Here is a 25,175-nt window from a genome sequence, read left to right on the forward strand (position 1 = left end):
GCAATAAAATAAATGGGGAAAAAAAAAAGAAAAGGAAAAAAAAAAAACAAAACAAAACTAGAGACCTCTAACAAAATTTTTCAGATGCCTGTGTACTTTCACACACTGGTACATTTAATCCTAGTAAATCCATAAACTTGATAGCATTACCACTTTACAGATGAAGAAATTGTGGCTCAGAGGATTTAAGTAACTTCTTCAAGGCTATCATTACATGTTCATGAGTTCAAGCTCAACCCCTGGTCCTCTCCGAATACAGTTGTTTACATACCACATTGCCTAATTAGTCAAAATGACATCGTTTTAAGTTTTTGTATTTGTTAAAATTTTTACATGGGATGTATGTATTTCAAGGGATGCACTAAAGTTTGACCTGTCCTCTCTATTTTTCTGAGAGAGAATCTCTTACTCTGTCACCCAGGCTGGAGTGCAGTGGTATGATCTCAGCTCACTGCAACCTCCGCCTCCCGGGTTCAAGCAATTCTCCTGCCTCAGGCTCTGGAGTCGCAGGGACTACAGGTGCTCACTGGCACTATTGGCTAATTTTTTGTATTTTAGTAGAGACTGGTTTCACCGTGTTGCTCAAACTCCTGAGCTCAGGCAATCAGCACGCCTTGGCCTCTCAAAATGCTGGCCACCACTCCCGGCCACCTGCACTTACTAAAAAAATCAATAAACAAATTTACCTTGTCTGCAGCAATGTTGAAAAAAAAGAACAGTAAGAAGCCTGTTTAAAAGTTATAGCATATTCATAAAATTGCATAGCATGCAGGCCCTAAATATTATTTTATAGAAACAAATTTATTGACATGGAAAAATTCATGGTATAACACACTGAAAAAAAGCAGGTCACCAGACAATATGGATAGTATTATTTCATTTTTATTTTAAAAGCACATATATGCAAATCTGTAATAATACAGAGAAAAATCATAAGTTCTGAGTGGTGGGATCAGGGGCAACCCTTCCTTTCTGTTTCCTTTTTGGGTTATTTGTATACTCTAATATTTCTGCAACAAATGGGCATTTTTCCATAACAAAGAAAACAAATGCCTACTCCATCCTCCACCCCATCATGGTTATACACAGATTATTGCTTATTGTTAAAAGCCTAACATCTTTAACTTGCCCACATTGTTATCTTCACTTTATGACCAGCCTTCAGTCATTTTACATGTCCAAAGTGACTTAGGTTTTCTTTTTTGACACTTTTGCATCTTCCATTAGAACACCTGTCCCTTTTGTTACCCTGCCAAAATCCTTACCATCCTATAAGGCACAAACTCAATATTACCCTTTTCCTGGGGTCTTTCCTCATCTGCCCTCCTGGAAAAAAAAGAATTCCTTTCCTCTGCATTCCCATCATGTTTTGTGTTCAATTATGTATGTAAATTGTCCCACATACAAGAATTATTTGTGTATATTACTTTCACTCTCCTAGCAGACTGTAAGTGAAAAGACTATTCACCTTTGTCTAATTTATAAAGAAGTTTTATATCCACTAATCTTTTATCCTTACAAGATTGAGCAAGAAAAAAAAATCAATATTTATTTAATAGCAATTGTGTGTCAGGCAATGTGTCTGAGGCTTTATATATCAACTCAACCCTCACAGCAGTCCTATGGATCCATTTTACACATGAAAACATAAGCCCACAACGGTTCAGTGACTTATTAGTGTCATAGCTGGTTAAAAAAAAAGGATAGCTGTGATTTTTTTAACTCTATTTCTTTTTTAAAACTCTGTTCTTTCTGTTGCAAAAACATGATCGTGTATCTACCAACGTGGAAGATATGAACACATATAAAAGCTTACATGAAACACATCAAAATTGATGAGGGTTTTCTGGCACATTAGAACTGCTATATTCAGATAAAACTTGGGAGTCAACTAAAGTCAGAGGATTTTTTAGGTAAGAGGAACCTTACAGATAATCTAATCCATCAAACTCCCATATGTTATAGATGAGAAACATGATACCCAGAGAAATAAATTTGCTTTTGCACACATTTAGCAGCTGAGCCAGGATTAAAAATTCAACTGGAGGCAATGTAGCAAAGTGGTTAAGACTATTGCTTTTGGGGTCAGAGGCCTTCATTCAACTCATAGCTGTGCTTAATGACTATGTGTAACCTAGGACAATTTACAAAGCTTATCTTCGCCTCAGTTTTCTCATCTGTAGAAGGAGGATAATAATACTTATCCATTGTGCTATAAGAAGTAATTTAACACTAAGTAGCAGAGAATAAACACAGAAAAAAAATATTAGATATTCTCTTATCTCCTGTCTCACAGTCCAGTCTTCTTTGTAGGACAGCACATTGCCTTTTATGAATGAGTGTGGAGTGGATACTATATTTCAGGGTCAAGGTGAGTAACAATAATTAAGCATTAACATATAAATACTTCTCAGTGGATAAATAACATTTTAAAAAGGAATGTACGAATACTTCTAGTGGATAAATAACATTTTAAAAAGGAATAATTCATTCAATAAATGTTTATTTTTATTCTTTAGAGACAGGGTCTTGCTCTGTTGTGCAGGCCAGAGTGCAGTAGTGTGATCATAGTTTACTGTAATGTAAGTATAGAACACAGTAAATAGAGCCAAAATTTAGAGGATCTGGATTCAAATCCTCTTGCCTTAGACACCCAAAGTGTTGGGATTACAGTCATAAGCCACAGCTCCTGACTTACTTATTGAGCTTCTACTACATGCCAGGCACAGTGCTAGATGCTGGGTATGAGATGATGAACAAAACAGACATAACCCCAACCTTCATAAGAACTGAAATTTGATAGCAAAATATCCCTGAGGTTTGCCTACAGGATCTGCCTACGAGTCAATGCAAAGATCTGCCTACAAGTCAATGCAATATAATCAAATACACATTAGTATTTGAGGCTAGCTATACCTATTTAGTTGTAAAACAGGATATTCTTTAAAATTAAGTTCTGTGTCATGTCTAGTATTGGTCATTTCAACTAAATTTTTGTAAATTCTCTGACAATTAGGCTACTTCTGTTTCTCTATATAGAATAGGGTATTGAAATGGGCAGGTTTAATTAAGCACATTCCCTGAAACTATTTGATAACCTCTATCTGTCTGAGGTTTACGTGAGGGAAACAGAACAGTTTTGCTAATAATAAATAATTCCTTATAAATCATTACAAAGTTCAATTTTATAAATTTGTGCGCATTTGCTCATTCTCTCTCCCTACACACACACACACACACACACACACACACACACAAATACAAGTATACATGTATACAAATGTGTGTGTGAAAAGCTGCCTAAAGAGATAGCTGATACTCTGGACTGAGTCACCAATATGCTGATGATCTCTAAATCTTCTGTATTTGCCCCAAGTGTTATGTCAATGTACAGTATAGGCATTTGTTTGAATTAGGATAATAAAACTGGCCAAGAATAAAGGCAGTAAAGAAACTGCATTATTCACATGTTAAAATTACCTTATGGTGTTGAACGCATCCAGTAAGTCCCTTTATCCTCAAGTTTTGCTATCCACTTGATTTCTAAATGTAACATACTATCTATCCAAATTTACCTGCGAGTGAAAATGATACTGTTATGTTTACTCATAAAGGTATAGAGCACAGTAAAAAGCCAAAATTTAGAGTCAGGTAGTCTGGATTCAAATTTTAATTGTGCTATTTAATAATATCATTTGTGGAAAATCACAACCTCTTTGAGTCTCAGTCTGTTTGCAAAATAGAAATAACACAATTTTTGTGAGTTTCTTTATTAAGCATTAAATAAAAGAATAAATGTAAAGTGCCTGGCAGATAGTATCTACTCGGGGTAAGTATTAATGATTGGCTACATTCAAGAGCAATTAATAGAGATAAAGCACTGCCTCTAAAAACTAGTTGCTATACAGAAATAATACATAATATCCCTGAAATAATTTTTAATACTTTCAACTGGAGAAATAAAGAAAGCACACAAGATTCAACAAAATGTCAAAATTGGAATCAATGGGGGAGATTATAAGTTTGTTGAATTATTAACCAACAAGGTTAGAAAATCAATGTGCTGTCCTAAATATGGTTGCATTATTTTCAAAAGGTAAGAAGGCACTGGCCTGATGTAACAGGCACCTTGAATTAAACATATTGCATTTTTCTTTATGAGTATGCTGTCATAAAGAAAATGTTTTTATGGGTATGGGGAGCATACCCATAAAGAAAAATGCAATAGTACTTACAACTCTCTTGGGAACTGACTGTTTTTTAAAAAAATTAATCAGCTGCCTTTTATGGGGGTTGGTGGGAGGTAATTATTTAAATAAAAGGTGGCAAGTGAAAACTACTTACCTAAGAAACTGCATTACTTATGAGAAGTCGCCAAGGTTCACTACATCACAACTTTCAAATCTTAAATGATCACCTTTCCTCACCTTATCCCTTTGTCGGAAGCAATTTCTCTTTACAACTATTCTGGCTACCTCAGATCTCCATCCAAAATTCTCCTGAATCCTTCATTATTGACAAAGGAGCAGAGCGCAAACATTTCTTTCTGAAAGCACACCTACTTACTGATCACTGCCATCCAAAAATGCATCTAATGTCCAAGCATGAAATTACAAGCTTGTTCTCTTATGTCTCAGCCAGGAAAACAAAGACCGTTCTTCTCACCCAATTCAAATGGCAGGGGGAACCTTCAGTTAATTCTAAAGCAGGAAGGAACCTCCCCATCTCACTTCCAAATGTTTGTAAATGATGTCTTCTTCAGCCAACCGCCTGCCTCCCAGGCATGGCAACCCAGAACTACGGAAACAGTACTGAGGAATCGAGAGTGGCCAAACGCTGCCAATGGGAGATAGGACACTCGTTGATCATTGGCAGAGAAACTCGGCATCACGCCGAGTCACCATACACGGTGTTTTCGGCCTCGCCCAGGGACACCTGGGGACTCGAGGTCGAGTTCCAAGTCGGAGACAGATTTTTGCGAGTGGAGAAGACGGTAAGGCGGGATCCCAGGGCCTTCTCCAGCTGCGCAGGGTGTCAAACGCCACGGGGTTGGATGGGGACTCCTGGTTCAACCCTCGCCCCCTCACTTGTGGGGCTGGCCACAATGCGGCAGATAGCCCTGGCCAGCCATTAATATCAGGCCCAGGAGGCAACCCAGTAAAATCACTTACCAGTCTTTCCACCTCCAGTGGTGATCTAGCGGGAGTCTGACCCGTTGGCCGGACTCAAGCCCGGCAACAGCGATGACCACCCTGACGACGGCTCCAGAGCGTCACTGACAACCACCCGGAAATGATACTATCGCTTCCGGGGCTGCCTAGCGCGCGGCGGGAAATTATTTCCCAGAGCCCGGATTAGTGAAACAGTTGAGTGCTGCAGCGGCAGTCGTCGCTCTTGCCGCCGCCGCCACCCGAGGAAAGCATCTCACACACTTCGGCCGGGAAGGTAAAGGGGCTCAGCTCGGAAGACACAGTGCATTCTATCTCTGGGGGGATGTTTCTTTCCCAGTCTGTACCCCCTAAGTTTCTGCCCTGCGGCTCTGAGGCTGGGAAGGTTGCGGCTGGGGTGAGCGGCGGCGGTGTCTGGCTCTCGCCCTTTCTCCAGCCGCTGTTTTTTCCCGCTCTCCCGACTTCGCGCTTGGCGCTGGAATTGGTGTGGTGGGTGCTGCTGCAGACCCCGCGACGCTCGCCTCGGCGGGGACCGGCACCGAGCGCCTCCCTGCAGTACTGGGCTGAGCCGCTTTCCCTGCTCCTGCTTGCGCAGCTCTGCAGCTCGGTCCGCCGCTTGGAAGGCGCTAGGCCCCCAGCGTCTCTCGTTTCCATAGAACCGATGGGGACACCTCACCCAGATCCCAGAGTTTTGGCTGCTTTCCGTAACTTAGCGTCTTCGAAGGTGGCTGGGTTCCCCCAGGCCCACCTTCCTGTGACGAAGAATATTGTGTTATTCTTTCCTCTCTAGTGGAACTTTTTTTTTTAAAACATACACAAACGGCAGTGATCCTATCTCTGACTGCTCTAGGCCTTTAAACACAAACATACACACATACACGTTTCCCTGGAGGGAGGGTCTGTATTTCTGGGGATTATATTTCAGCTGCTTGAAGGCTGGAAACAAGACTAAGTGGTTATTTTAAGATTTCTTCCACTTCCAAAGCCTCAGATTAAATACTGACAAAAAAAAAAAAAAAAGGTCTTGGGTACTTCATACCATTATTTGACTCAGGTGTTACCTGGGGCTTGCTTTTGGAGGCGGCAGCCTCTTTTTTGACGAATTACTCTTATTAAAAAGAAAAATTTGTTGTTGTTGAGACATTGGGAATGAACAACTGAACTGAATTTACAATTTATATGTGACAGACAATTCACCTGTTGGGCATTTTGGTTTATGTTATTCCATTGTGCCTCGATTCGTGGAGGTATCTGGATGTGCAAGATGTTCTCATTGTTGGAAAGTTTGATTATGTATATTGCAGATGTTCAATATGTAAGTTGCTAGTTTGAAGTGGATTTATGTATAAGGGAGTAAATTTCATTCATTCATTCATTCTGTTTTGTTTGTTTGAGACAGAGCCTTGCTCTGTGGCCCGGGCTGGAGTGCAGTGGCGCGATTTCGGCTCACTGCAACCTCCGCCTCCCAGGTTCAAGCAATTCTCCTATCTCAGCCTCCCAAGTAGCTGAGATTACAGGTGCACACCACCATGCGCAGCTGTTTGTATTTTAAATAGAGATGGTGTTTCATCATGTTGGCCAGGCTGGTCTCGATCTCCTGACCTCAAGTGGTTTCGCCCGCCTCGACCTCCCAAAGTGCTGAGATTATAGGCATGAGCCACCGGGCCCAGCCAGATTTCATTATTTCTAAGTTAACTCAGTATTCTTAATTTAAAGGAACTAGGATGTTCAAATAATTGAATGGTTAAGTCAATTTTGTTGTAAAGACAGCTAACCTTCAGTACTGCAAATAAACCCGTATTCTGTTTTCTAAATTCAGATTTTATTATGTGTTGATTAAGTAAAATTGAATTATATGACATAACATTTTCTTCCCTAAAGCATAAAGCATATAGCACGTGAAAGTCATTGAAAAGATGGTCAAATGTGGTTACTTTTGATAATCAAAATTCAGAACTCTTAAGATTTCATAATACGCATCCACAATTTACAATGATGTTCAAAAACATTGCTTTTTGGGAAACCAACAGTATAGCTTTATTAATTAATATTTCCTTATTATATGTATCTTGATTATATTACTCTAAAGTAGGGTTTTCACCACTTAAAGAAAACTTTTTGAGACGGAGTTTCGCTCTTGTTGCCCAGGCTGGAATGCATATGGCACGATCTCGGCTCACCACAAACTTCGCCTCCCAGGTTTAAGTGATTTTCCTGCCTCAGCCAACTGTGTAGCTAGGATTACAGGCATGCACCACCACGCCTGGCTAATTCTGTATTTTTAGTAGAGACTGGGTTTCTCCATGTTGGTCAGGTGGTCTCCCACCTCAGGTGATCCGCCCACCTCAGCCTCCCAAAGTGCTGGGATTACAGGTGTGAGCCACTGTGCCCGGCCTAAAGAAAACATTTTTTACATTTTATTTTAATGTATTTATTTATTGAGAAAGGAGTCTCGCTCTGTCACCCAGGCTGGAGTGCAGTGGCCTGATCTCAGCTCACTACAGCCTCCGCCTCCTGGTTCTAGCAATTCTCCTGCCTCAGCCTCCAGAGTAGCTGCGACTGCAGGTGCCCGCCTGATTTTTGTGTTTTTAGTAGAGACTGGATTTCACCATATTGGCCAGGCCAGTCTCAAACTCCTGACCTTGTGATCCACCTCTGCCTCCCAGTGTGCTGGGGTTACAGATATGAACCACCATACCCAGCCAGGAAAACATTTTTTTTTCTTTTTTTTTTTTTTTCCAGGAAAACATTTTTAAAAAGTAAAACTAAAAATTCTGGGTAGACATTGAATAATAAACCCTAAACAAAACAAAGAAATCCCTCAAAAATATAACTAAAATGAAACATCATCTGTTACTCTTGTAATTGACTCTTTGAATATACTAATGGAAAATACATCTGTGTAAGGTACTATGTACTATTTCTCACCTTATAAGGGAATGCTACTGCTTAAAAGTAAAATAACCCTGAAACTTTTAAGTTCATTTAATTCATACTTTCAAAATTACTTTGGAATTTAAAATACACTGTTTGGTTAGTTTCGAGGAGGAAGAAAGCCCTTATGAATTACTCTAATGACTGAGTGGTACCAAATCACTTTTGAGAGGAAAATAATGAAAACTTTGTTTCTCATTAAAAAAAAAAAAAAAGGCACTCTTTAGATTGCTTCTAGAAATGCGTTGAAATTTTAGACAGTTATTTTACTGAAAATAATTTATAATTATGTTTAAATTTTTTCCAGTGATATTGCTGTTCTAAAATGTCTTCCCACCTTTGTACTGTCCCTTTCATGTAATGTATCTTTCTCTTGTGTTAGCTGAAAGTAGGTTGCTTTATGAAATTAAAATGTGGTTGAAAGTATTAGACTAACTTCTGAAATTTAATTCAGCTTGGTGTTGTAGAAAAGGCATATAATTTTTGCACAAAGACTTTGCATCTTGTTTTCACCATTTACTAGCTGTGTAATCTTGAGGTAGTTTCTTATCACTCAGATTTCCCATTATCCTCATCTGCATAAGAATAATAAATAGCACTTATGTTGTGAAGAAGGAAATGAGCTAACATATATGAAGTATATAAGCCACAGTAGGTCCCCAATAAAAGTTAAATACTGCTTGTTCAATCTTAGATGCATGCTCTTCCTCCTAAGAAAACCAAATTTCCTAGGATATCAAAGCACATTTGACTTCTGTCCCCTATGGCTAATCAATATCTACTGTCCACCTATTTTTTTTTTTTTTTTTTTTTTTTTTTTCTGAACCTTGCTTCTCTTCACCAACTTGCTTCCTTAAGAACTCCTTTATCCCCAAATTAACATCTGCCCAGCCTGTGCCTTGTACAATATTGGATAGACTGGACATCACCATATGCCCCCGCAAGCCTCTTTTATTTTTCTCACCATATGCACTTTGCTGCTTGTTCCTGTTTCTTCCTTCTAGTGCTAAATTTGTCAGCAAAGGGACTAATTACTGCTTCTTTCCCAAATAATGACATGGAATAAGAGCATCCCTCAAGTCTCATCACTAGATACTTCTGTCAAATAATGTTTGTGTGTGTGTATGTGCGTGTGCGCGCGCGTGCGTGCACATGCGTGCGTTTGAATCTCTCTCTCTCATATCTTTGAAGAATGGAGTAAGAAACAGACACTGTGTCTTAAAAAACAAAATGTCCCAAGGCCAGCCGAATAAATTTAAACCAGGGTGTAATTCAGCTCCTAAGCCTAAAGGGCCCAGAATTTCTAAAGTCCACTAGTAGTTGAAAGCCAAACAGTGTTTTACACACACACTGTAAGTACTGTGGCATGTGTCTGCCTTTTGCACTGTTGGTTCAAACAGAGATCTAACACTTGGACCGCTTTTCAGTTTTAACAATTATTTGTTTACTTTCCCAGTTAAAGTTTTAGATAAGAGAAATAATGAAAATTTTTTAGACTCATTAATTCAGAGCAAAAATCTTGACTGCATTCAGTGCTTGTTATATGTTTTTCAGATGAGGGGAGTTTCAAATAATTTTTCTGAGTTTGTTGTAGAAGTAGGTTTAAAATCAAAAGGATTCACCAAAATAACAAACATTGAGAAACCACTAGTTATCATATGACCTTACACCATGAAGAGTATTAAGTGGCATGGAAAAATGATTACAATATAATAGACATAAAACTGAAGATATGAGACAACGTAATGTCCAAATCTTGTCAAATATGTTTTTCACACTCAGATAAAACCTGGAAGTCAATCCCCCTCCCCAATGGTAACAATGGTATTGCAGACTGAAGGAATTAGAAATGATTTTAATCTTAATACTTTGTTGAATTTTTCAAATTTTCTATAATAAGTGCATGTTAAAACTGAAAGATAAATCTATTAAGATTATTTTTTGGGGAAAACTTTAGTTCTTAAATATATAAATCAAAGTTTTTTATTAAACCCTTATTTATTTTAGCTAATGATACCATACAATTTATTTCTAAGATTCTCTATCTTCTCAGAGTTCATTTATAGGTAGGGCTTGTTATAAAAGAAACCAGCCCTGTGTAATGCAGAGTAGAGAAGCGTTTATTCTTATTTTCCTTACAAAAGCCTCTTTATGCATCCCTGCCTCTCATTTTCGTTGCACCTTCCCCTTTTTTCCAAGGGTTGTACCCTACTCTTTCATCTTGCCTCCCAAACCAGACCTTTGTATTCACATCTGTATTCCTCCTTTTCTGTAAGCTCAATTTTCAACATGTTCTTCAAACATCTTCTAGCTATGTGTCAAATTATAAAGAATTCAAAGGACCTAAAAAACTAATTTATAATAAATATTGTTTTTAATTAAGATGAAGAGTTCTATAGGTTTTATTTGCATTTTGGACTTACACCAACTGCAAAGGAATTTCAGGCATCAAGAATAGTCCCATGTGGGAGATATTTTGGGAAAGTCCATACCACAGAGACAGTTGCTTGCTATGCATAAAGGCTAACTCTGTTCACAGTCATTATCTTCTTAGTTGTATTTTATTGTTCAAGGTAAGTAACTAATTTTTGTTAATTACTATAAGATTTTAAAAATAATTACTACAGAAGGACATTTTCTCATAACCAAGAATGTCATATAATTTTAATTTTTTTGATAGTAAAGATAAAACTTTTAACTGTCAAAAGTCATTCTCTCTTTTTTGCTTTTTTTTTTTTTTTTTTTTCTTTTTTTTGTTTTTTTTTTTTTTTTTTTTTTTTGGTGTTAGGATAGCATCTTCTATATGAATGCTCCAAGGAACACCACCCCCCTCCCTGCCCTGCCATGAGTTCTAGAGAGATCTATAATTTTTCTGGACGTAACCACTAGTACAATTTACTTTCTTACTTGTGCTGAAAGACTTCTAGATGTTAGCTCTTGATCCTCCATACCCCAGACATATCACCTACACTAAACTTGATTGTACTTTAAAGGAATTTTAATTGTCTGGGTTATTGATATGTATTAAATCAATTATAGTGCTCTTTTTGGCTTCATTGACATATCAGGTTATTATATTGTTAATCCTACAGGGTCAGAAAGAACCATCAAACCATGAATTTTGTAAATAAATCTTATCAGTACATCTATACATGTTTATGTCTGTACCTACATATATAGTTGTGTAATTGCATGAATTAGATCTGTGATCCAGGTCATTCACTTGTCATATTGTCTGCTGTAAAAAAAAAAAAAAAAAAAAAAAAAAAAAAAAAAAAAAAATTGCTAAATGTATTACAAACTCTCTTGTTTGAGGTAGATAATTTTATTGTAGAAAACTGTTTTTAAACTGTGCTAGTTATTTTGGGCCATCACTGGGATTTGTGATGAAACTTTAGCTAGTAGTTCAATTTTTCTGATAAACTTGTGACTAGAATGTTCTGTATTCTGATTTGTTTTTAAACATATCCATATTTTATGGATAATGTCTGAATCAGGGCATTCTATTTTTTCACTTTGGTTTCCTACTTCCCTTTCCATTGTATGTTTAATTTCAGTTTCGTGTTTAATCATTTTCAAAAGAAAGAAATTGCTTTAAAAGGGGTTCCTGATTTCTGCTATGATACAGTTAGTCCTATTTTCATTTTACTATGGGCTCTTGCTTTGACAGAAAATGCTGTTAAATACACAAAGTGGGTTATTTCCATCATATTTATTATAAAGACAATATGGTTTAAGGTGAAAACTTTGCTTTACACACTAACTCCAGTAAATCCTAATAATTTATACATGAAACCAAAATATGTTAAAAGGTTGCCTTGTTAATAATATTCAAATTTAAAAATAGCTATTATTAACATGATCTGGAAACAGCAACATAGTGTACTATGTTTCCTTTATTTTTGTATAACTTATTTAATTCGAGGAAGCAAAATAATAAAATTTAAAGGATAAGCTTTAAATAAAGCTTTTTTGGTAACAGTATTATAACAATTTTTATTTTTCATTACTTTTTGTGTATTTCGATTATTTAATATTTGTTTTTATACATCAATTTTTATAATACTCAGGGAGGATTTTAGATTTTTTTTAAAACCACTCAAACTTCTTTGGCAATATTCCCGAAATAGCCATTAAATAGCTCTTGAAGCTCTAAAATACATTAAAAATATACAAATAGTAGGACAAGCATATGTGTTTAGAACACTTGTATTCCTCTGATAACAGAGGTTTTTGATAAAACCAGTTTGATAAAAACAAGTATTGATTGAATACTGAGATGATATTCACAGATATATTTAATTTCACTTGTCCAGTATTTCTGAAAAGACCTGTTGTTTTCTTTTTCTTTCTTTCTTTCTTTTTTTTTTTTTTTTAGACAGTATTTTTCTCTGCTGCACAGGCTGGAGTGCATGAGTGCAATGGTGTGGTCTCAGCTCACTGCAACCTCTGCTTCCCAGGTTCAATCGATTTTCCTGCCTCAGCCTCCCAAGTAGCTGGGATTACAGGTGCCCACCACCACACCTGGCTGATTTTTGTATTTTTAGTAGAGATGGGATTTCACCATGTTGGCGAGGCTGTTCTCAAACTCCTGACCTTGTGATCTGCCCACTTTGGTCTCCCAAAGTTCTGGGATTACAGGCATGAGCCACAGCGCCCTGCCAAGACCTGTCATTTTCTAAAGGAAATTTGCTTAACGGATTTTTAAAAATTATTCCCTAGAAGTAATGAAAGCATTTCTCCCTAGTTATGGACATATGTTTTATAATCCAAATGCAGCTTTTCTGTGTGTATTCATATGTGTTCTGCATCAGACTAAATTATTATTTCTAGCAGCAGAGCATATTCTTTCATAGTTTTTATGTATTGCTTGTCTATGTTGTTAATGGATATTAGCACTCAAGAGCTACATTATTTAACCCATGTGAATGGTTTTTAAAAATTGCATGATTAATACAGTAAAGGGTTCCTTATACAAGAAGCTTGATTAATTTACTGATGATAGTGTTTCATATGTATGATTTATTTTCAGAAGAATCCCTATTAGGTGCACTTAAAAATGTTATACTGACTACACCAAACCCTTGTAACTTTTTTTAAAAAGCCTTTATTTTATTGAAGAGCCTTATCTTTAAGGCACTTCTTATGTTCTGTATCTGAGTTTTAGAGGGTTAAAATACATTGTATCTCTTTGTTTCTTTTGCAGCCAGCTGGGAAATGTGAAACTTAGATAAATTGAGGTCCAATTATCAGCTTTTTTATTGAATAAACATTGTTTTGAAGGAAGTGATTGTTTTTGTTTTGTTGTTTTTCCTGCATCATCCTTCTGCAAGAAGGAGATGGTTTTGATATGGAACCACAGTGTGCTTCTTAGTATATAACTTCTGAATTGACTTATACACACAGGCAGTGCTGGACTGCTACTGGCAGCTCCTTAGGATGTGTCAGAAAGCATTTATGTGGACCGTCTTTGCAAATATGCAGATAGGCTGAGCAAAGAATATCCATTTAGTTGTCTCAAGGAGCTTCTCCAACAAAATGGGGAGTGATGAAGCATAGAGAAAAACCAGGAGTACAGTTACCCTAGCTGGACTTCCTCCTTTTCGAAACTCTAAGCAAGGAAATAAAAGTTCACTTTTGAGTAATGCTTTAAATTGTTTATAGTGAGACTTTCTTTCCATTTTAACTCTTAAATTTCAACCTTTAAATAAATGTGTGTGTGTGTGTGTGTGTGTGTGTATGTATGTTTTATAAAAATAGAATTTCTATAAAGAACATTTCTCACTTCATCAGTTGTGTGCTGTTAGTTCTGGGTTCAAACTGTTAAGAGTTTTTGAAGTTTACTTGTGATTGTGTTGAAAGAAGTCATTGTTTCTTTGGTTGTTGAAAACAGCCACTGTTGTTACTCTAGCTATGGCATTACTTAGCTATTAATCCACAGCTATGGTGACAAAATTGTTAGAGAAATGAAAAACTGCCCTGATGTCTCTAGTTCCTGCTTTCCTCGTCTGTGAAAAGAATGAGATTTTCTCTAAGATGCTCTCTAGTTTTCCAGTTCAACCTCGTGTAAACAAACAAAATTGTATTCTGATGAGAAATTCAGTGAGTTATGTACTCCCTAAACACAAAGTACTTTTTGTGAACTATATTAAAACATAGATTAAGGTCCCTATGAAAATAAATGTAGATTTGAAATAAAAAACATGATTTTCAGTCTACCTTGTAAATGGCAAAATTAACATACAAATAGCAAAGTTAAGAAATGTGGATTGCAAATAGGATCCAGGATCATTATGTGTACCTACTTTAGTACTAAATTATTGGATATAAATATTGTGGGACCATGAGTTCTGTTAACTTCTCCAGATATTCTTTAATATCTGTCCACGTGTAAAATCTGAATGTTTCCTTGTCTATAAGTTTCAAAAGCTCTTAGCAAACAATACTGTTTAAATAAAGCTTGTATAACATTATGCCAATATTTGTATAACATTCTGTCATTTTCTGAAGAAGTATATTCATCAGTGTGTTTTACTGTCAAATAATATACTAATTCAGACTTTTAATGTTCAAATCAGAGAAAAAAAAAACCTCACTTTTTTAAGGCCACATTTTGAGAAGATAACTTCAAAAACTAATTTCTATTGTATATAAGTAATTTTACTGTTGTTTTAACAGTTATGCCTGACATTTTTAATTCATTATGTGTTTAATAGTTTAGTACTCATAGTTAAGAAAAAATAACAATGTTAACCCTGTGAATAATATCTTTAATGTATGTTATCTTCTGTATTTTTATATTTGTTAGATGGAAGATGGTGCCCCAAAGCATATCATCCAAATGACAGGATTTAAGATGGAAGAAAAGGAAGCTCTAGTCAAATTACTTTTAAAACTAGATTGCACTTTTATTAAGAGTGAGGTAAGAAACTTATCAAAATGTTCAAGGTATAGTTGAAAAATAACTGGAATTAAAATACTGGCTTGCCTTCTTGATACTGCAAGAATAAAAAGAATGTGTTATAAAGGAAATCTTACTTTTGTAACATTTCTTGATATGAATTTTTCCCTCCAGAAATACAAAAATTGTACACATCTTATAGCCGAACGCCTATGTAAGAGTGAAAAATTTTTAGCAGCTTGTGCAGCAGGTACGTTAACTGTCTTCCCCCAACTTTTGAAAACAATCTTTGTGTTAAAAAGTATTTTAGTCTCTGGAGAGATAGCACATTTATATATCAAACTAAATGTGTTTTTCTGATATTTTTTGAAAATATTTAACATATTTTTTGGCTTACTTTTCTGAGTAAAATTTTGTAACACATGAACAATGTATTAAATAGGCAGAAATATTTACCTCACCAAGGATTTAGTGTATTTTATTTAAGACAAAAAAAAAATACATTAACGGAAAGATTGGCACAAACTGTCAAAACTTAAGCTTTTGTTAAAGTCTCAGCTGTTTTCAGTCAAGTTTTCTTTGATCTGTCAATGGATATAGTCAATGGTTTTGTTCTCTCTCTGCTGCTTCTCCTCCTATTCATACTATGAAGCAATGGTTATGCTATTTGATTTTTGTAAGATATTAAATACTGTAGACCCAAATTAAGACTTAATTTTCTCCTCTATCATTTTGTCACCATTGCCAGTTTTATAGATTTCTCTACTGTGATTGATCTGACATATTAGAAAAAAAAAGTGTATGTAACTTGGGCGAATTTATTCTCTTTTAATTTAACTTCCAAGAAAAACACTTGCATTTATGAAGATATACATTGTACGTGGTGTTCAAAAAGATCATTGATGACCAGATAAAGGAACTGTTGGCCGGCTGCGGAAGCTCATGCCTGTAATCCCAGCATTTTGGGAGGCCAAGGCAAAAGGATCACTTGAGTCCAGAAGTTTAAGAACAGCCTGGGCAACATAGTGAGACCTCATCTCAAAAGAAAGAGAGACAGAGAGGGAGGGAGGCAGGGAGGAAGGAAGGAAAAGGAAGGAAAGAAGGAAGGGAGGAAGGAAGGAAGAAAGGCAGGAAAAGAAGGAAGGAAGAAAGAAAGAAAAAGGAGAGAGAGAGGAAAATAAAATATAAATCTAACCCAAAATAGTGAATAATGATAGTAATAATAGTTCAAGTAATACCACATTTTATTTTGGATTTTAAAGCTTTGGATTTGTGTTTAGAATTATAATTTAGAATTATATTTAAATGAAACTGTAATTATAACTAGGTTATAACTATGGAATTGTATTTAGAAGTATAATTTATCATGGAAAAGGTTACATACAATGTTCAGTGATGTTGTAAGCCTCTCACTATCAAAATTTCTCCAAATGCATAGTTCAAAGATAATGTTGGCAGTATAGCTTAAGAGTCTTATCTTGAAAAAAGTTGATTCATTTTATGTTTGGTCTTTATTGTTTGTCATTTATCAGAACCAAAATCCCTTTGTGACAGACAGCTCATTTGCTTTCTAGGAAAGTGGATACTAACTAAGGACTATATAATTCATAGTGCCAAAAGTGGCAGATGGCTTGATGAAACAACTTATGAATGGGGATATAAAATTGAAAAAGATTCCGATTATTCACCCCAAATGCAATCTGCACCTAAAAGATGGCGTGAAGAACTGAAACGCACTGGTGCTCCAGGAGCCTTCCACAGATGGAAAGTTGTCCTCCTTGTTAGAACTGATAAGCGAAGTGATTCTCTTATAAGGTAGGATGTGATTACATAAAAGCTAAAATAATTAATGAGAAAATAATTTTGATTTGCATGAGTAGTTTCTGTGTGTTTTTGCAATTATTAATTTAGCCCAAATGAGCCACGGTGATTTACTCCAATCTCCTAGGTAAGCTATTACACTCATTTAAAGTTATGTGTCTTTAATAGAGCAAAATCTGCTTTACAATATTGTTTTAGATTATTCCGGATGTCTCTATTTTGCCTTCCATATTATTCCTTTTGGCCAACTCAAGCAAAACAAAAAGGAAAACTAATGTAAGATTAGTTTTGAAGCACTTTTGGATTTTTGCTGTTACTACAAAAGCATCATTCTTGGTTTATGGAGTGATGTCTTCATTATTCATACTGTCTTCACCATAATTTTATTTCATTTTGTCCTTGGTATATTTTTTAAAGTTTTTTTATTGGGTTAACTATTCTAAGACTGCTGTTACTTTTCTTATGGCAGAGAAATCTTGTGATCTTGCTAAATTCACTAGTTCTAGTATCTTGGTTAAAATTTTTAGTGTGCAGCCATGTCTTTGGAAATAAAGACAATTTCTCTTTCTTCACAATTTTATGCCTCATTTCTTTTTTTGGCTTATTGCAGTTGCTAGTACATCTAGTAAATGCTAAACAGAAATGATGAGAGTCCGCATCTTTGCCTTGTTAGCAATCATGGGGGAAAATAAATCTTTCACCATTAAATATGACATTAAGTTTAGGTCATTTATCAGGTTTAGGATACAAAAGTCATTAACAAAATATTTGCAAATAGAATTGGCAAAATGTTAATGGATAATACACCATGATGTACAGTTTATCTTGAGAATACAAGTTTGGTTTAACATTTAAGAATCAATCAAATATAATTCGCCATATTAACCAAGATACTAGAACTGGTAAATTTAGCAGGATCAAAAGACAACAGATCACTGTATAAAATTTAATTGCATTCTCATATACTAGTGAAGAACGATTGGAAATTGAAATACTCTTTTTGGTTTTGTTAATTTTCTCTATTGTTTGTTATTTCATTGATTTCTGTCCTTGGTTTTATTATTTCCAGCCTTCTTACTTTAGGCTTAATTTGCTTTGGTTGATTTTTTGTTTGTTTGTGTTTGAGGTAAAAACTTGGATCACTGATTTTAGACCTTTCTATTTTTCTATTAATTGCCCCTAAGCATTGCTTTATTTACATCCCACAAATTTGAATTACTTGTGTTTGCTTTTTTATTAAGTTCAGAGTATTTTCCATTTTGTTTTTCATTTCTTATTTGACCCATTGATTATTTACAAGTTTATTATTCCCAATTACTGATAGAATAACTTAATTTTCTAACTGTAATTTTGAATTAGTCATTACTTCTGTTAGTTCTATCAGCTTTTGCTTTATTTATATTTATGTCCTGTTATCAGTTGCATATGTATTTTGTCAATGGCCCTGATTTTGTAATTTCAATTTATTTTTTGTATTATCTCAAATACAAGTTATTGTATACTTTGACCAACATTTCCCATTCTCTCCCACCCCCCACAGCCTTTGGTAGCCACCATTATGCACAGTGCACCTATGTGTTCCACTTTATTAGATTTGTTTTAGACTTTCACATGTAAGTTAAGCATAGTGTTTGTCTTTCTGCACTGGGTTTGTTCATTTAGCATAATGTACTCCAGTTCATCCATGTTGTTGCAAGTGACATAATTTCTCTCTTTCTGAAGTCTATATAGTATTCTTTTGTGAATTTATGTTATATTTTTCTATTAATTGATTTACACTTTAGGTTGATTATATAACTTGACTGTCATGAATAACACTGCAGTAAAAATGGGAGTGCAGACAGGTCTTTAGCATACTGGGTTCAAATCCTTTCAGTATATACCCAGGTGTAGGCTTGCTGGATTATATGATAACTCTGTTTTTAGTTTTTTGAGGAGCATTTATGCTGTTTTCCATAATGGCTGTATTAATTTACATTCCCAACAAATAGGGAATACCAGGGCTCCCTTTTGTCCATATCTTTAATAATAGTCATTTTTTATAATAACCATTCTGACAGAAGTGAGAGTTAATTTTCATTTTCTTAATGATTCGTGGTATTGACCATTTAAAAATTTATGTTTGCCATTTATCTTTTTATGAGAAGAGTCTATTCAGATCGTTTGCCCATTTTTAATCAAGTTCTCTTGCTATTGAGTTCCCTGTATTTGGATATTAACCCTTTTTTACATATATGGCTTGAAAATATTATCTCCCATTCCACAGGTTGGCTCTTCACTCTGTTAAATGTTTCCTTTGCTGTGCAGAAGCTTTTTTAATGTAACCTCCTTTTCTATTTTCGTTTTTGTTGGCTGAGCTTTTGGAGCCAAATCCAAAAGAACATTGCCCAGAACAGTGTCCTGTAGTTTATCCCCTGTGTTTTCTTCTGGCAGTTTTGCAGTTTCAAGTATTGTTTACAGTTCCTCAGTGTAAATTATATTTTGTCTCATAAGAGTGTAGCTAGTCCTGCTCTCTTGGTTTTCATTTACATGGTGTATCCTTTTCCATCCCTTCATTTTCACTCTATGTGTGTCCTTAGAGGTGAGGTTAGTCTCCTATAGGCAGCTCATAGTTGGCTCTTGTTTCTTTTTTTCCAATCTATTCGACCACTATATGTCTTTGTTTGGAGAATTTAATACATTTATGTTTGGAGTAATTATCGGTGGGTAAGGACTTGCAACTGCCATTTTGTAGCTTGTTTCCTGGTTGATTTGTATATGCTGTGTTTCTTTCTTCCTATGTTGCTGTCTTCCACTGTGTTTGATGATTTTCTTCAGTGGTTTTCTTTGATTCCCTTTTACTTAGTTTTGTGTATCTGGTAGCGATGTTCCTTTGTGGGTATCATGTACTTATGTAAAACATTTTATTCTTATAACAAACTATGTCAAGCTGATAACTTTGGTCACGTGTAACAACTCTACACATTTATTCTCCCCCATTTTATGTTTTGATGTCAAAATTTATATTATTTTTAAATTTGTATCCCCTGACAATTGTTATGGTTTTTAATAGATATGTCTATTAATCACTGCACTAGAAGTACAATTGCCTCACACACCACCATTTTAGTCCAGAGTATTCTGAATATGATTCTGCCTTACTTAGATTGTTAAGCTTTGCACTTTGGTATGTTTAATGTTATTGATTAGTGACCTTTTGATATAGCTTAAATAATTTTCTTTAATAATTTCTATCAGGCCAGCCTGATAGGAATTATTAACTACTTTAGTTTTTGTTTGGGAAATTTTTAATTTCTCCCTTATTTCCAAAGAACAGTTTAGCCAGGTAAGCTAAACTGTTGGCAGTGTTTTTTTCCTTTATCACTTTGAGTATATCATAGCACTCTTTCCTGACTCAGAGTGTTTCTGCTGACGAATCTGCTGGTTCAGACTCTTATATGCGATATGTTTCTTATCTCTTGCTGCTTTCAGAATTTTTTATTTGTCTTTGATTTTTGATAATTTGATTATTATGTACCTTGGTGGTCTCCTCTGTAGGTTAAATTTGATTAGAAACCACTATGCTTTTTGTCCCTGGATGTGGCCATTTTTTCCCAGATTTCAGAAGTTTTCAGCCATTATTTCCTTAAATATGCCTTCTGGTCCTTTTCCTTTCTATTCTGCTGAACTAATTTAATGCAGTTATTAGGTCTCATAATTCCCATAGGCTTTCGTCATTCTTTTGGGTTCTTTTGCTTCTGTGACTGGAAAATTTCAAATGTTGTGTCTTTGAACTCACTGATTCTTTCCTTTGTTTGAATAAGCCTACAGTTGTTGAAGCCTTCTATTGCTTTTTTTCACTTTAGTGATTATATTCTTCATCTCCAGAATTAATATTTCATTTTTGTTTATTGTTTTTATTTCTTTGACAGACTTCGTTTTGTTCACGTATTGTTTTCCACATTTCATTTAATTTTTTAATCTGTATATTCTTGTATTTTACTGAACTTTTTGTTTGGCTGGGGTTTTTTTGTTTGTTTTTTTGAGATGGAACCTTGCTCTGTCACCCAGGCTGGAGTACAGTGGCACAGTCTTGACTCACTGCAACCTCCTCCTCCTGGGTTCAAGCGAATCCCCTGCCTCAGCCTTCCAAGTAGCCGGGATTACAGGCACCTGCCACTATGCCTAGCTAATTTTTTTGTATTTTTAGTGAAGATGGGGTTTTGCCACGTTGGTCAAGTTGGCCTTGAACTGCTGACCTCAAGTGATCCACCTGCCTCAGCGTCCCAAAGTGTTGGTATTACAGGCATGGGCCACCATGCCTGGCCTGAACTTCTTTAAAGGAATTATTCTTTGACTATCATTCCATAGATCTGTAGCTCTCCATTACTTTAGGGTTCATTGTTAGAGCTTTGCTAATTTCTTTGGAGGTGTCCTGATTCTTTGTAATGTTTGAGTTTTTGCATTGGTCTCTTCATTTTTGGAGACAGCCACCTCTTCCAACTTTTGTAGTTGTTCCTTGACAGGGATAGAATTTCACTGCTTGTGATTCTGTATCGGCTGGTAACATCTCCAAACAGGTAGGGCTTGCTTTCTGGTACTCTAGATGACTGGGCTGCTATCTTTGCTGTGATTTTGGAGAGGGGATTGTGCTGGCTGAGCTCTGCTGTTAGACGGGACTACTGGCTGAGCTCTGCAATCAGGCAGAGCTGCTCTCTAGGCACTGCAATTGCCTCCAGTTGGGCCAGACTTAGGGTGTATTCCCTGGCTAGGTCTTACTAATATTTGAGATCTGCAATTTAACAAGGTTATGATTTGAACCCCAAGATTAAGTAGAATTGCTGCTTAAGATGGATGGGACCTAACTTCTATACTTAGTACAAATTATAACTGCAGTTTGCCTCACAGTTTTGGTGGGACTTCGAGGTAGGCTTTGAAGCTGAGCTGAGCACACTGTTCAAAGTTCTGAGTATGGCAGAAGTAGCCTCTGCACTTCACTGAAATATACTGTGGTTGGCATCTTCCTCCCTAAATGGAGTCTTTGGATGTGTGTTAAGGCTGTACTAAATGCTATTTCAACTCTTACATATGGCAGAACCAGCCCCCACTCTGCTGAAATGCTATGTGGGATCTTTTCCCTTCCTGAGTGGAATCTTGGCATTACTGTTGTGGCTGCACAAAGTGTTGTTTAAATTCCCAGTTATGGCAGAACTAGCACCTGGTTTTTTACATTGGTGATGTGTGTATCTCACCTTCTGGGTAAGGCCATGGGGTAGGCTTTGAGGCTCAGCGTGGAGGCTGCCCATCTAGGGATTTGTGCCAGGTAGAACATCACAGTAGATTTGCAGGTGCTATGTTGTTGACTGATACCTCTGATTTGGTGCCATTGATGGCAGGTATGTTGTGCTACCACCAAGATTTGTGCACTGTTTTTTGTGAGCTCCACCCCCTTGCTTTGTTTCCATCTGACTTCAGGTCGTCTAGCTGCGCCATTACCTCCTATCCTCCTTTTAAGGTGACACCTGAGTGGACTTCCTGAGATACATCTCAGAATTACATAAAAGTTCAATGCCTGCCTCCAGTTCTCTTTGCTCACTGTAGTAACCATGTAGGCTGAATAGGAGGAAGTATTGGTCTTGCTGTCTCAACAGTAGCAGAGGCAAAAGAGGTAGAAGGGGAGGTAGAAGGGGAGGCAGAAGAGGCAAACACATTGGTGTATAACTTTTGTGGACCTGTGGTGTTCATGGGTCAACTGTATTTCCATTTGTTCTTCCTATCCTTTTTTCTATTATTGAACTCTCTCTATATATTATAAACTTCCAAATACATTGGTAATATTTTACTTTTGCTAGTTGCTTACTTTTAAGAGGATTTAAAGTAATGAAATATATCTTCAATATTTGACTTCATTTGTCCCATTTTCTGTTTCTTTGTGTAGATCTAGATTTCTTTATGTAGTTTCTTTGTGTAGATCCAGATTTTCCTCTGGCATCACACTTTTTTTGCTTAAAGAACTTCTTTTAACAGTTCTTATTATGTAAGTGTACTGGTAATGATTTATCTCATTTTTTATTTGTCTGAGAGGTGTTTATTTTTGGAAGGTATTTTCACCGCATATGGAATTATGGGTCAACAGTTTTTTCACTTTAATCGGTAATTAAAGATTCTGTTCCACTTTCTTCTGGCTTACATAGTTCTGATGAGAAGTCAACTGTCATTCTTCTCTTCCCTTTGTATCATTTCATCTTCCCTGATTTTCTTCACTATTTTCTACTAACCATTGGTTTTTACTAGTTTGATTATCATGTGTACTAGAGTGTATGTGTGTGTGTGTGTGTGTGTGTGTGTGTGTGTGTGTATTATTGATTTATTTTTCTTGAGGATCTCTGAGCTCATATATGTGGAGGGTTTTTTTTTGTTTTATTAAATATGAATACTTTTCAGCCATCATCTTTTAAATATTTCATCCTTCGTGGTGTTCTTCTGGAACTACATTGCATGCTTTTTAAACTATTTGATTCTTTTCAATAGCTATTGCATGCTCAGGTTTTTCTTTTATTTTTTTAATTTTTTTAGATAATTTTTGTATTTTAGTTAAGATAATTCTATTGACCTGTCTTAAAATTCAGTGATTCCTTTTTTAGTTGTGTTTAGTCTGCAGATGAGCTTGTCAAAGAAATTCTTCTTTGATATAATGCCTCTTATTTCTACTATTTCCATTGAACTCTCCAGTTAATTCCTCATTTCTTCAAGTATGTTGTCCACTTTTTCCATTAGTTTATTTAACACATCAGTCACAGTTATGTTAAAGTTTTCTGATAATTTCAACATGTGGGTCATATTTCAGTTTATATTGTTGATTCCTTTATCTTGACAATGATTTGGTTTTCTTGCCTATTTTGTGTGTTTCATATTTTTTATTGCATGCGAGATATCACATGTACAAGAATTAAAGAGGCTGATGTGAATAATATTTATATCCAAAAAGTAGGCCTACCTCTTCTGTAAGGCAGTTAGTATGGGTTATTGAATTAATCTTGTCAGTTGTTGAGCTGGTGCTATGGTGAATATCACCCCCCCCCCCCAAAACTCATGTTGAAATTTAATTGCCATTGTGATGGTATTGGGAGGTGGGGCCTTTAAGAAAGAATTATTGTCATTATCATGGGAATGACTTGGTTATAAAAGTAAGCTCTTTCTCATATGGTCTCTCTTGCTCTTCTTCTTATCTCCATGGAGTGGTGTAGCAGGAAGGTCCTCATCAGGTGCTCTTGGGATTCTGAAAGTCCAAGAATAAAACTTTTCTATAAATTGCCAAGTCTTCAGTATTCTGTTATAGCAGCAGAAAACTGACAAGACAGCTGAATTTGAGTATTGTTAATTCCATAATCACCTTCAATGCATCATTTCAGCTTATAGCAGTGGGCTCCAGTTTCTTTGTGCTTGTTATGGGGACTGGACTGGAATGCTGGAGGGTTTCTTATCACTATTCTTGCTCTGCCCTAGCTTTCAACAGTTATTGCACTACTGGGTAACAGAAGGGGCCTTTTCATACTCATCCTTTCTCTGTTGTTACTCAGCTTCAGGCCAGGGGTGTGGTTGGATTTATTCTCAGTTTTGCTAGAGAAGTTTCACTCTTAAACATTTTCTGTATTATTGGTCCCTGGGGTTGGGGCTTTCTCAGCGTTTGTTTATCAGCCTTCTATGGCAGCTAAATTCTGCCTTGTACACGTAGGCAGAGTCCTGAGCAAGAGAGTTTCCAGTCTCTTCCCCCAGCGTTAGATCTCTGCTGTGTATTGATACAAGATCTGGGACCTAAGTGGCATTCCTCCTGCTCCTTAAGGGAAGATGGTTTTTGCTTCTATCCCTCATGCCGAAACTGGGCATTTTTCCCAGGCTGGGCAGCAAGAGGTTTTCCTAACCCTTCCCCAAGGACAGATAAGGTTTATTTCTACCCCTTCAAGAGAAGCAGTGCATCTTTTCCTGGGTCCGAGGGCAAAAGACTGTCTTATTCTTACCCAAATGACTTAAGGCTTTTGCTTTATATGAGAGAAGGAGAATCATATGGAGAAGTGGGCATGGTTTTATATCTGCTAATGGCAGTCAGTCCCCACCAGCCCACTTACGCTGTCAAAGAGAGCTCCTTGCATTTCCTCAATCTGCCCTCAGTCTTTTTCATGAGCATTTAATGGAGTCATGTGGCAAAGAGCTTGCTAGTGAATACAAGCTTCCCTTATGTCAGGGACTTCCAATTTTCTAGACTGTGATGCTACCTATACTTGGCCTTGTAAATTTTACTTAATTCTTACATGTTTTTATGTCAGCTATGTTGCTCCTTTGATCTGCCAAAAGTGAAATAGTTTGGGTGTCCA

General features: G+C 36.1%; 2 protein-coding genes across 6 annotated transcripts in view; one reads left to right on the plus strand and one right to left on the minus strand.

Moving 5' to 3' along the window:
- The window catches only part of KIAA0825 (KIAA0825 ortholog), a 443,396-nt gene extending 438,099 nt beyond the window's left edge, over nt 1–5,297 (minus strand). Inside the window, exon 1 of one of the 2 annotated variants that reach the window (XM_037733312.1) lies at nt 5,172–5,297. The gene's annotated coding sequence lies outside the window, so the exon portion shown is untranslated. Of the gene's footprint in view, nt 1–4,566; nt 4,849–5,171 lie in introns of those variants that run through there. The other variant, XM_037733313.1, reaches the window with a different exon arrangement.
- The window catches only part of SLF1 (SMC5-SMC6 complex localization factor 1), an 82,571-nt gene continuing 62,310 nt past the window's right edge, over nt 4,915–25,175 (plus strand). For 3 of the 4 annotated variants that reach the window (XM_037733319.1, XM_037733321.1, XM_037733322.1), the window contains exons 1-5: nt 4,929–4,993; nt 5,190–5,445; nt 14,911–15,024; nt 15,178–15,253; nt 16,578–16,818. In XM_037733319.1, coding sequence (XP_037589247.1) covers nt 14,911–15,024; nt 15,178–15,253; nt 16,578–16,818 — 431 coding nt within the window. In that variant the 5' untranslated portion in view covers nt 4,929–4,993; nt 5,190–5,445. Of the gene's footprint in view, nt 4,994–5,189; nt 5,446–14,910; nt 15,025–15,177; nt 15,254–16,577; nt 16,819–25,175 lie in introns of all 4 variants that reach the window. The other variant, XM_017514085.2, reaches the window with a different exon arrangement.

Source organism: Cebus imitator, unplaced genomic scaffold, assembly GCF_001604975.1.
Source record: "Cebus imitator isolate Cc_AM_T3 unplaced genomic scaffold, Cebus_imitator-1.0 Scaffold515, whole genome shotgun sequence".
In the NCBI taxonomy this organism is placed as follows: domain Eukaryota; kingdom Metazoa; phylum Chordata; class Mammalia; order Primates; family Cebidae; genus Cebus; species Cebus imitator.